Below are 13,405 nucleotides of genomic sequence, written 5' to 3' on the forward strand. Positions count from 1 at the left end.
TACAGCAGCAAAACCTGCACTAGAACTAGTGTCCCAAAAGTGGCGGAACCAGAATGCAGATATTCTGAAGTCATCAACAGACTAAATATAAATTTAAATTTTGCTTGTTTACTAAAATAAGAGTCAAAGCAAACTGAAATACTTTAACAAAGCCAACTAGATTTCTGTTCCACTATTAAAGCACCATGCATACCTCTACATTTGGTGATATACACAAATATTAAATAAAATGATTAAGCATTTATATAGCACCATAGTAAATAAATGTTCAAGTAAAGGCTCATTTTCTGTACCTTAGGATACAGAAGTCTGAAGTTTTGATGTGCCTGATAAAGTAGAGGATACAAACAAGATTAGAAAATTGCTTCTCCTAGTTATCCAACACAAGAATTTCTTACCTGCTATTTATTTTCCGTGACTTGGCTACATTAGTGCAAACTGATGTTTGACTGGTGGGCAGGTAAATCTGGCCCTATCTCTCTCAAAGACAGTGTCAAGCAAAAAGAGCTCAGAGTTTTAGTAAGATATTTCCAATCAGCAGCCTGCCCTAAAGGAGCAGAGTTATAAAATGTTAGTTAAACAAGAGAAACTGCTCTGTCAAGAGAAAAACAGAACTGATTTTGTGGCCTATATACTCTATTGGTAAAGGGTTTGGGAGTGTTTACACAGCATGAGAAAACATGGCATAGATGGACTTTCAGTTCACACAGAATGCTGGATACTTATTTAAAATCTCTGAGATAAAGGCACCCTCCCCCATCAAAGGAGAGCAAATACTCAGTAAAAGGATGAGTTCTTAAAACATGAAAGATAAAATGGGAAATCAAAGATTCCAGGGAATTCTCAAAAAGGTTCATGCTGCATACTCATCACTTGTATGCACAGGAGTAGAGAACATGATCCAGGCAGAATTAACCAGTAATTGAAATGTAAAGCAACTCCTATGACACAGATCCACAGCAAGGAGTCAAGAGACAGAGGATAGCAGAACAATTTCAGGGTTTAAGATTTCTGTGAACTGTTTATTATTCCCAAAGACTGGGCCCACATGGTCCCAAAATGCCTCGGATTGATCTTTAGAAAAAGACCAATATCTGTATCAAAGCTGAGGAAAGAAAGGTTTAACCATAAAAACTTTAAAAAACAAAACAAAACACACACACACACACACACAACTAGTGGGGGGAAAATACAGTAAGGGTTATTTCAACACACACAAAAATTTAGTGGTCCTACCCCCTCTGGCTACCACTTTACAGGACAAAAAAATATGTAACCAAAATACCTGCACAATGCTGTAAATGCCTATGAAGAAACACTGACTCCACTCCATTAAGCTAACTCCAAAAGATGGTACACAAACATAAGCACTTTTATAAATACATATGGGTCATGACATTTCTACAGCAACTACAGATGGAATATCCTTCCACTTATTCAAGTGAAATGGAGGACTGCATGGCTCAGTGGGTTGGTAACAGGATGTAGAGCCTCTCTCTAGATCACCACTTAGCCCAACCGGTAGATAAACTTTTTAGCATTCTTTGAAAGAAAAAACAGCATCTGACGGCTAGTAGCAGTCCAGCTGCAAGCAGAAAAACTACCATCAAAAAACCCACTCTTATTACCAGCACTAGAAGCAATTTTGTTGGCCACATAAGCAAAGAACGTAAGGACTGATAAATCAAAGTAATGTACGTTAGAAAACACAATCCCAACTACACATAAAATGATGGGGTCTAAATTAGCTGTTACCACTCAAGAAAGAGATCTTGGAGTCACTGTGGATAGTTCTCTGAAAACATCCACTCAATGTGCAGAAGCAGACAAAAAAGTGAACAGAATGTTGGGAATCATTAAGGGATAAAAATAAGACAGAAAATATCATATTGCCTCTATATAAATCCATGGTATGCCCACATCTTGAGTATTGCATACAGATGTCGTCGCCCCATCTCAAAAAAGATATATTAGAATTGGAAAAGGTTCAGAAAAGGGCAACAAAAATAATTAGGGGTATGGAATGGCTTCCGTATGAGGAGAGATTAATAAGACTGGGACTTTTCAGCTTCAAAAAGAGGCGACTGGGGGGGGGGGGGATATGATAGAGGTCTATAAAATCATGACTGGTGTGGAGAAAGTAAATAAGGAAGTGTTACTTACTCCTCCTCATAACACAAAAACTAGGGGTCACCAAATGAAATTAATAGGCAGCAGGTTTAAAACTAATAAAAGGAAGTATTTTTTCACACAACACACAGTCAACCTATGGAACTCCTTGCCAGAGTATGCTCTGAAGGCCAAGACTATAACAGGGTTCAAAAAAGAACTAGATAAATTCATGGAGGATAGGTCCATCAATGGCTATTAGCCAGGATGGGCAGGGATGGTGTCCCTAGCCTCTGTTTGCCAGAAGCTGGGCATGGGTGACAGGGGATGCATCACTTGATTACCTGTTCTGTTCATTCCCTCAGGGGCACCTGGCATTGGCCACTGGCAGAGGACAGGATACTGGTCTAGACTGACATTTGGTCTGACCCAGTATGGCCGTTCTTATGTTCCGAGTCAATCTAGAGAACTAGCTACATTTTCCCCTCAAGTAGTGGTCTCCCCATCAACACTGTGGGGAAGCCTGCACTGCTTCTCCCTAGACTGTATCCATTCTGGGCATAAGTGGAAGAGTTCAGTCGCCAGGGATGGTTGGAAATAGCTCATTTTTGTTAGCACTTGATTCACACACCAAATTAGGAAAAGAGCCACCCACAGAGTCCCCTGTATACTTCTTCCTTATCATGCAATGGCAAATAAAATAAATCTTGCCCAGTCTCTAATGTCAGAGAGGGTTCAGTCCCAGGTCACTTCCTTTCTATCTCTTTGCAATGATGTAATGAGGAAGCCTATAGTGATTTTGATTAAAAAGCAATCATGTTTCACTTTAAAAGGTAAGACACTGAACTCTTACTGCAGACAATGTGTCACGCATTTCTCCTTTAAACTATTTTAGCACAATGGAAGTTAGAAAAAGAACAAGACAAAAATAATCAGGACAGTTCTAAATGGCCCCAATCTACATTTAACCATGTTAGGGAACACTATTTAAACACATTTATAGCTAATATAGTTAACATTGTAGTCTGGGCCAAACTGTTAAAATAGTGTTTTAACCTAGGCTAGAATTTTATTTATTTATTTATTTATTTTAAAAGACACTGTTTGGCCTATCTGCACTGCACACTTCAAACCTCATTAAAAACCAGTTGGGATAGCTTTTAAATAAAGCTTGTTAACATGGTTAAAAGGCCAGTACAGATACCACTTAGTTTTCAGGTAAGTGCTGGGGGAAGCAAACTGAGCAACATGAAAAGGGGGGGGGGGCAGGAGGCAGGGAGTTCATTCAATGACAAGAATAAAGTGCAATAGGAGATTACAGTATGGATACTATCAAAAAACAGAGTACAATGTCAGGACTATGCTTTTTGTTTTCTTTTTAACCTCCCCAATACCATTTGGTGGAGAGAAGGCTAAAGGAGTGGGAGCTTTGTTTCTGAATTCCTAAATATTTTTTGGTGTATAACATACAAAAGATACTGCACAACTATGAGAATCCAACGCCAAGACAAATCAGTCTATGAAAAAAATGCATTCATGTTTCAAGCATCAAGACAAGTTACGGTAGCTTGATAAGAGACCAGACACACATTTACATTTTTCTGCTTGCAAATTGCCTTACATAACTTACCACAAAGAAAGGGGGAGTGCTAGCCAGAAAGAAGAGTCAAAAGTAGCCTATTTTTACAGATTCTCCGAGAGGTGAAATATGTAGGCGGATGTAAAGCACCATGCATACTATGTCTAATAACCAGGGTCTTTAGATTACATAATTCAGGCAAGACCCAATTTACATCATAATATATCTGTGACACAAGGCAACTACCCAGGATGACTAGATTTCAACAGAGACTTAAAAGGAAATGCAAAGGCATGGGAAGAGATGCTACATGATAAATGAAGTCAGTCATCTCTGAATATTGCCTGCATAGGATCGAAGCTGTCAGAGGAAAAGCAGACATACCACAGACCACTCCCACTCCTGACTCAGGTTCTGAATCACATTTGGGTGTCTATTCACATGATGAAAATATTTACACAGATAGAGAAAACTGTGTCTTAAAAGTATTAAAACACAGCTCAGAGCAAGTATTAAGAGTTCAACTGGCCCAGTCAATTACTAATGGGAACAGAATAAGGAAGGGTGGGCTGGATAGATTAGTGTTACTTCCTCTATTACCTTTTAATTATTCAAGGTGACTAAAAAGAAGGCTTTGATGAACAATCTATACTAACCTCCTGCTTTCTTGTGCATGGAGTTTTACCAATATTTGAAGAGTGACATATGGGTAAATGGAGTTCAGTGTGCTTACAATATTTTGCATAATTATTTTTGCCTTCTCCCCCCCCACACACACTCACCCACCCCAACATCTCCATCTTGTGCTAAACGGAAGAAACAGTACACAATTATATCTGTTTAATTTTCTTTCTATAATTGGATAAAAATAACTGTTCAGAGTTCATCTATGTTTGGGGGGAAATATTTAAAATTAACATATTTCAAAAAGGCATTTATATATCAGAGAGCCTTTTATCTGTTGCCTGGAAATCCTATTAAACTCCTTGCTAAGTGACATGTGCAACTTCAGGTCAGCTATGTTGAGATGAGTTTATCACTGCTCTAATGGTGTTTTTAATTTGTTATATCTTCAGCAAAAATCAGCAGGCTTTGTACTGGGGCTAGTAAGTTTTAGGTAAAGTTTGCAGGCTATAAGTATGGACAGGATGAAAAAGAGGAACTGTGCCCAGCTCTCCAAAGACGAGCCCCCTACAATTTAAAGGAATATTAAAAACACAAGAGTAGGTCTCATTTAAAAATATGCAAGTAGACAGACAATACATTTGCTGCTTTTGTTGCCCCTACTTTCCCTTCCTGGTTTCACTTGGTATTTTCCCCTTTTCTTTCCTATAAAGGATTATGGTTCATATTTTCTTAAGCTATCGATTGTTTCTTCTTTTTCCTCTATTCACCCACTTGACATCCCATTCTCTTTCCCTACTTTGTTATCTTACACCTTCCCTATATATTCTCCCTCTTCTCCCTCTGTCCCAAAAATCTCTCTTTAGTGTACTATTTTTGAAATGTATACATTAATCTTTCCCCACTGGTCTCTCCCCTATGGTTTGGAGATATTACCTGACACAACAAAGACGAATTAACCCTACATTACCACCTAAGAGAAGATAAAAACAAAGGTGGGGGGCACTGCAGTGCAGAGAAAAAGTTAACTGTAAAACATTACATTTAAGTAAAACAACATATTTGTCGTGATTAACGTGTAACGCATCTGCACTAGAAAATGTGTCACTTGCAGTTCTCAGCCTGTGCAGCTCCTTAAGAGGTAGCAATGGTGGACTCTGTGTAGACAGTGGAATTTTTACCACTGTTCTTTGTCACTGCTGAGCCACGTCCACATGAAAACTTCCAACAGTGGAGCTGCATCAGTGTGGAATTTAGGGTTCTAATTTTGCCAGTGTAGACAAAACCTTAAAGGTCACAGACTATTTACATACTCAGCACTGGCACACAAAAATCCACCTTGCCTCTCTCCACCCAGCTAATAGCAGTCCCTTTGATGTTCTCCATAAGTAGTTTCATGGCCTGATCTACACAGGAAAATTACCGGTCACTGCCAATGGGCGTCATTCAGAAGTTCACATCACTTCAACTTCAGTGTAGACCACCACAAACAGAGTTTGGTATGGTTTAAGAAAGCCACATTCATAACTAGAAAAGGAGTACTTGTGGCACCTTAGAGACATGCTCAAATAAATTGGTTAGTCTCTAAGGTGCCACAAGTACTCCTTTTCTTTTTGCGAATACAGACTAACACGGCTGTTACTCTCAAACATTCATAACTGTGCTGAATACATTTTGTCCTAGACTAGAACATAACAGGGTTCAAAAATGAACTAGATAAGTTCATGGAGGATAGGTCCATCAATGGCTATTAGCCAGGATGGGCAGGGATGGTGTCCCTAGCCTCTGTTTGCCAGAAGCTGGGAATGGCTGACAGGGCATGGATCACTCTATGATTACCTGTTCTGTTCATTCCCTCTGGGGCACCTGGCATTGGCCACTGTCAGAGGACAGGATACTGGGCTAGATGGACTTTTGGTCTGACCCAGTAGGGCCGTTCTTATGCCCTACACTTGAAGTCAGACAAGTACCAAACCAATGACACCAACCATTGGCAAGAAGAAAATTTTCCTATAACCAGGCCTATGTCTCTCCCACTTTCATCAATAGCATAACTGGCCTCACATGTTGCTATGAAGTGCTAGTAGACTATTTCTGCAACAAACTTGCACACCTCACTCCTTAGACGAGAGGTAGTCAATAATTTTTTGTCGAGATCAAAATTTCTAGGTGACGTTATAGTCAAGGTCCAAACTCCAGAGCAAATTTTTATATCACAACAACAGCAATGACAAGAAGTAGTAAATAAAAAAATTCCGCAGTTCATTCAAAGCATCTGGCAGTCCAGATTTGGCCTGTGGTCCACCTATTAACTTCCCCTGCCTTAGACCAATCTCAGACCTATGTTCTTACTATCCCCCATCATCCTAGCATCTGAGCTCTTTATAGGGTGATGAATTTATCGTCAACACTCTTAGGAGGTAGGGAAGTATTATTCCATTTCACAGACTGCGGAAGAGCGAGATTAAGTGACTCGCACAAGGGCACATGAGGAGTTTGCAGCAGATCCAGGAAATGAAATCCAGATCTGAGTCCCCGGCCAGAGTCCAAACAGGCTGAGCTGGGCTGGGCTGCTGTCTGGCAGGGACAGTGAGGTGACTTCACGTTTTCTTCTTTTTGGATGCAGAAGCTGGTGGCCCAGGACAAACAGGCAAATACAAAAAAGGACAGCGACACACAAGAACCATCAATTCATGGGAAGTATTCAAATGTAGGAGAAGAGAAAGTACTTGTGCATTATGACACAAAATGTAGTACTTTATCCATACGTTATCCACAAACACCTGTCCAATAGTAGCCTAGGCAAAATAAAATCCACCTCATTTCTTCATCATCCAGGCCCAAAACATTACACATACTGCAGCAGCTTTTCCCTTCTTTCATACTAGAGTTATGGTATATGCTTGAGAAAATGAGACATGCCATAGCACAAGTAACTTCAGAAGAAATTACTCTGTGGTTACCAAAAATAAATTATACAGAAATGTAATATACGCACTCTCAAAATTGGGAAAAAAAAATCAGTAAGACTTAAAATTCATTGTGACTTGTCAAAATTATTCATCTCTCAAACATACAAATGTATATATGTTTCACTTGTAAGTCATGGGAAGTTACCTGTATTTAAGACCAGCTATTACAGACCCTGAACAAAGGCTTTGGCAATACTTTCCTTCAGAGGCATCAATGTATCTACATCTGGGAGTGCTGCCAATAGAACAGCTACTAAACTTCAAAAAGGTTCACAACATGAATAGCCAGCCCCTGGCCAAAGTGTTTTAAGATAGGACTTACTGCATACCACCACACTGAATTACAGAACCTAAAAAAAAGCTTGCAAACAAAGAATGGAACCTGAAACAGTTCTGAAACACTCAAGCTGGGAAAGGAACTTACCATTCCTCAAAACTCTACCCCTTAGAAAGTATCAATGAGAGACAAAAGCATGAAAAGGGGAATGACAGAGCAAGCAAAAGGGAAAAGGGGAAGACAGCTACTATTTACAATTAACAATTTAAAAAAATGCATCCCACCTAACTTAAGCACAGTCAAGTTCTCTAGCAGAAATGAAAGTCAGAACTTAGTCCAGTTTTTCCTGTCTTTACCTAGTTGTCACAAAGCTCAAGTTTAATTAACATCTTCACAGTGCAGACTGTGGTGTCAGAGAACCCATAAATCAAGGAAGGAAGACATGGGATAATGTTTCTGTTGACAAACGTTTTTAACAATTTGCCATCAATAAGAGGAAACAGCCGCAAGCAGAGGCTTGCCAAATAAAGTTATGTGCATGCAACAAAGCCCCTCTTTGGCACTAGGGGCACTAATTCTTCAGTTTAGAAAGATATTTGAGCTCATGTTAACGGAAATAAAAAGCTACATTTTCCCCAACATCAAGCCCGTTTCTCCTAATATTTGCGAAGAAAATTTCCTCTCAACCCAGAAGAGATCAGACCTCTCCCCGATCAAGGTATTATACTTGCCAAAAGTTTTCCTTCTGGTCTTGATATTTACATATACACATACAATCAGACCCATAACAGTATGTTTAGAATACATTAAAAAAATTAGTTCAGCATATTACCAATGTACAGACAAAAAAGCCACGTGCATTATGTAGATTCTTGGTCAAACTACTTACTCGAGTAACACTACCAATGAAGAAAACAAGTACCCATTCACCAACCATCCCCTTGAAACTCAGCACTCTCAGATGCCTTCAAACTCTATTTCACTACAGTATTACATTTGACAAACAGTTTTAAACACTGGTATAGATTCAAGAAGTTTTTGGTAGAAATTCCACATTTAATGGCTTCCAGTTAAGTTTTTGAGACAATCAACACAACTTTTGATTCCCCATTCCTTAAAAATGTTGGACAAGACCAACAGTTACTTTGCCAGTTGTCTACCTCACAACATTGTTTAAGTCCCCCTCTCACAATGTATCTCCACTTTACAACACTGTCTTTACAGAGTTTCCACCACTACATACCTTATTGGTGCTTATGAAATCAAATGAAATAAAATACTCCCCATTGTGCTGTGCATGCCAACTCCCTGCCCTGTACCTCTCCCTTAATTTCTAAAATGATGACAACCTGATTGTTACCTTAGCACTTTACCCACCGCCTGTAGAACCATTTTGCAGCTTAATCCAGGTTTGGGATTCTGGGAGAGTACAGGTCTGTCTCCAGAGAGGTTACAATGATCCCCAACCATGGTACAAAGAGAAAATGAGGGACGGGAGGGAAAAGCTGAGGGGAATGGCCAGTACAGCCTCACCTCCACTCTTTCAATCTCTCTCCCTGTAAAAACTAGTCCAACCACATTCACAGAGTGTACACAGCTTACTTCACCCAGTCCTCCCTCCCTCTTTTCCTCAGCCAATAAGCAAGTAGCAAGAGAAAGAGAAAAAACCTCAGCTAGAAAAGACAAACAGCTGCTCTTTTTTTTTTTTTTTTTTAAAGCATATTCTGAGCTAGAGCCAAGTCTGAGGAGCCAGAGCCAATAAGGGAGCATCTGAACTGGCCTTTTCAAACCGGCGCCAGCCGTGCAGCAAGACAAGAGTAGCAGTGTGGGGGATAAGCAAGCCTCTTTCAGCCAAACTCTTTGCAGTACTGTGTTGGGAGACGTATTTCATTAACTAATCCCTGTAGAGGAAAGGAAGTAGTACTTTTACACCAAACTTCATATTTTATCATTCTTATTCCCAGTGCAAAAGTCTAGACCAGGGTGCATTGGGGTACACAGAAAAACCCATTTCTAACAATATCAGCTTCTGAAGTCCTCCACCACGCTCTGGAAGACACTGCACAATAATTTCATAATAAATTAATACCACAAGGAGAAAAACCCAGGCAGAGGGAGAAATTCTACATAAAGAGAAGTGAAATTGTTCCAAATACAGCATAACAAATCATCAACAAAGTAAAAGTTTTAGGTATTTTTAAGTGGAGAAGGGAGAGAAGATGGATGTGAAGGGGTTGGGGGATAGTATCCACAGCAAAGACAATTACCTAATAACCTAAGGCCTGATAGTGAATTCCCTAAAAGATATGTCCGGATAGAGTCAGGATGAAGTTCAAAATCAGCAGCAGCAACAGTCAATTTACAAATTTATAGGCAGCCAATAGTAAACAAGACTAAATGGGCATTACAGGATCATGGCTGTTCAAGACAGTGAGCAAGCATGCTATTGTTTGCAGCTTGTGCAGAGTCCAATGACGTAACCATGCTGAAAGCCCTGCTAGAAATGGGAATAATTATACTTCATTATCAGCAAGGTAGTGTGTTGCTCTTTAGGGCTTGTCTACACTGGCACTTTACAACACTGCAACTCAGGGGTGTGAAAAAACACCCCGAGTGCTGCAAGTTTCAGGGCTATAATATGGCGGTGTAGACAGTGCACCCAGCGTGCACTGCCATGGCAGCGCTTTAACGTTGCCAGTGAAGACATGCCCTCATACACCAGCTCAGCATAAGGGCACAGCCTATCGAAACCACAAAACTGGCCAGGCCAGTCATGTTAGACATAGCTTTCCATGTTAAAAACATAACATTAGAAGGAATCCCCTAAACAAAAGGAGGAAGGAGTGTGCAAAGGAAGGGAGAAGAAGAAAAACAAAACAAAACAAAACCACCAAGCAGATTATTTCACAATTACAATCTTTACAGCAAGCCTACTCTTCCCAGATTGAGGACAAGTAAGCTTAACTGGCCTTATATTCCTGCAAGACAGAGATTGATCTAAGGGAAGATATACATTGTGAAAAAATAGCAGCATACTGAATTTAGAAAAAAAAACTCACCAAGAGTTTTCATATACGCATTGATAAGTCCTTGAAGGGATGCTGCATAACTGATCCCTTAACAATGGAAAATGATCATTGATCTGGTGTCTTCCTGTTATTTATCTAAGTGCAATTCTTAACTCTGTCCCAGATACCAGTGACCTAGTAAGGTAACAACTTATGGTCAAAATCACAAAAAAGGAAGGAGAGGCTCAAAACGGCCCAAAATATTTAAGCAAACATGATCTAAAAATCAGAGTATTATCTGTGACCCTGACAAGCACGAACAACTCCTAAAGAAGGCTAGAATGCAGACTGAAACTGCTCCAGAGTAGTTTTACATTAATCCAAAAGTGGCCGTTTGATACAAGGTAACTACTCCCAAGCTCTTTGCCAACAAGAGGTTTTCTGAGGAGTCTTCCTACTGCATGCACTTGTAGGACTGGCGCCCTGCCTTAACTAAGCAAAGCACTGACAATGCCAACAATAATGGCCATATATGCACCACTTCCTTTAAGGATTCAAAATGGACAAGAGCATGTCTGCAACTGATGTGCATCAGAAGACTATGGACATCTAATTATACCAGGGAGCCTGTGACTTAGTCAAAAAGCCCAGGGAGAATACTGTTTTGTATTTATGTAGTACCTTCTATCCACAGGATTTGTAATCCATTAGCTTTAGTCTCAATATCCTTGTTAAGTAGAGGGATATTACAGTAGGAGGTATTTTTATCCTTGTTCTTCCAAGTGATCCAGCTGAGACAGAGGATAAGTGACTTCTACAATGTCACATAGGAAGTCTGTGGAAGGGCTGGAAAGACAACTTCTCTCTCCAACTTCTTAGTCCTGTGCCTTAATCACAAGATCATCCTCTCTCTTGGAAAAGTCTGGTACTGCCCAAACTTTTCCCCCCTAAATCATGCAAACTTGTTATATTAAGTCAATCATGCTACTAGAATGAGGCAGAATCCCCACAGAAGGAACACACAGTAGCAAGGGAAACCCACACACTTTATTCACCAACTAAAATTCACACCGACATTTAGCCCTTTTAAGTCAGTCGTAAAACAATAAGCATTTTAAAAAAGTTTACAGTGCACTAGTGGACAAAATATAAAGGAAAAACCTTACTGTTTCCAGGTAAGTTAAAGACGATTTCATGGATCAAACAAAGGTAAATATGAAACGCTATGATAACACTTAACAATTTTAACAAGAAAGCTAGCCTCTCCATGCCTCATTAGTAAGCTAAAAGATTCACACTATCAGATAGAGTGCCTCAACATCCTCACATACAGGACTGAATCTAGGAACTTTCGTGATACACCTCTTGAGAACGATCTCAAACAAGAAACGAAGACTTGAACAATTTGAAAACATGATCTTTTCCCCTTGACATATGTAATCAGTGATCCATTTGCAGATGGTTAACCTCTGTACCACACTTCCACTTTCAATGCTCTTTTGTGAAACTTTCCCCAACCCCCAGAGCACTCTTCCTTTCCTCTATTTCTCCAACTATCAGTTCTCTGTTTGGCAAGCTGCATCCCTTCTTTGGGCTGATTGTACTATACAGTTGTACGCTTACATAAAATCCAACAACATCTTTTAGTTAAAGATGCTGAATCTCAGTTCTTATTTTAAATACCCCAAAATCATGCACCTGAAAGTAAAAGTTTTTAGAAAGCACAACTCAACCACTTTGAGCAGGTATGTTTACAATGTATGTTGTCAAATTTAGTAACTTAAAACATATGTGCAACATGGCCATTAGGTGTCATGGAAAGTGATAACTTTGGATTTTCAGAATTTTAAAACAAGAGACTTTGATCAGAAGTTCAATAAACAGACAACAGATTTATCTGAAAACAGTCATATCCAAAAAGGAGTACTCAAATGCAGCATGTTTATTTGAAGGTGTAATAACTGAAAATAATGATGTATGTTCATACTGATATTCACTTGAATTACAACAATGGTGTACACTAAAGGTCCAGTGGCAGACTTCACACTCAATTATATTCTTCCCCTTTAAATTCTCCTGAAAGTTCCTCCTGGATACATAGTTTTCATATGCTATCTAAAATTCTGCACAATTGTTTAACAGCTCCTGAGTTCCACCTTGGACATATGTGCTTTTCAGTAGTGGGAGAAGCGGTTCCAAAATATCCCTTTCCTACAACACAGGGATAATAATGAGGCTTTTTTTGGACGGTGCACTGAAATTAGAGAATAAAGTGTCAGATCCCCACAGTGGGTGTGAGAGAGGGGTGGGCCAGTTACAGACACTATGCTTTGTTATAGTAGCAGAATCAGACATCTGAGCATAGATTCTCCCAGTACACAAGATACATTAAGGTTAATCTCATAATTGATGACATAGGGTAAGAAAAAGTACCAATCAAAGACAGTGGGAAAGGCAGAGCACCCACTGACATCTATTCATAAAACACATGCATATACTGTATACTGAGGGCACACTTTCCATACTAACTCCAGCCACTGCCAGAGCAAAGACAAAGAGCTTTATGGTTGATACCATCTACACTCAGACCTCACCCTGATGGGAATGTTGACCCATCAGGTCAAGGAGTGATATTCAGAATCTTATGAATAATGCTTTGTGTGTTTACAACCATTTTATAACCAACTGTTGCTCAATTAGCTATTTATTTGCCTCTTTTCAGGGTTCCATAAAAGTAGCATAAAGCAGGTACACAGGGAAGTATAGTTGTATCTAGAGGCTTGGAAAAGAGCAAGTCAAAACCACTCAGACAAGCGAATAGTAAGAAACAAAAATA

At 39.5% G+C, this 13,405-nt stretch overlaps 1 protein-coding gene across 9 annotated transcripts in view; it reads right to left on the reverse strand.

The window, feature by feature from the left end:
• The window catches only part of MOB2 (MOB kinase activator 2), a 166,453-nt gene that overhangs the window by 33,538 nt on the left and 119,510 nt on the right, over window positions 1-13,405 (reverse strand). The window contains exon 1 of one of the 9 annotated variants that reach the window (XM_073347214.1): window positions 8,922-9,088. The exons of the other annotated variants lie outside the window; for them this stretch is intronic. Coding sequence (XP_073203315.1) covers window positions 8,922-9,031 — 110 coding nt within the window. The 5' untranslated portion in view covers window positions 9,032-9,088. Of the gene's footprint in view, window positions 1-8,921; window positions 9,089-13,405 lie in introns of those variants that run through there. 9 annotated transcript variants of the gene reach the window in all.

The sequence above is a fragment of the Lepidochelys kempii genome, chromosome 6 (genome assembly GCF_965140265.1).
Source record: "Lepidochelys kempii isolate rLepKem1 chromosome 6, rLepKem1.hap2, whole genome shotgun sequence".
Classification (NCBI taxonomy): Eukaryota; Metazoa; Chordata; order Testudines; family Cheloniidae; genus Lepidochelys; species Lepidochelys kempii.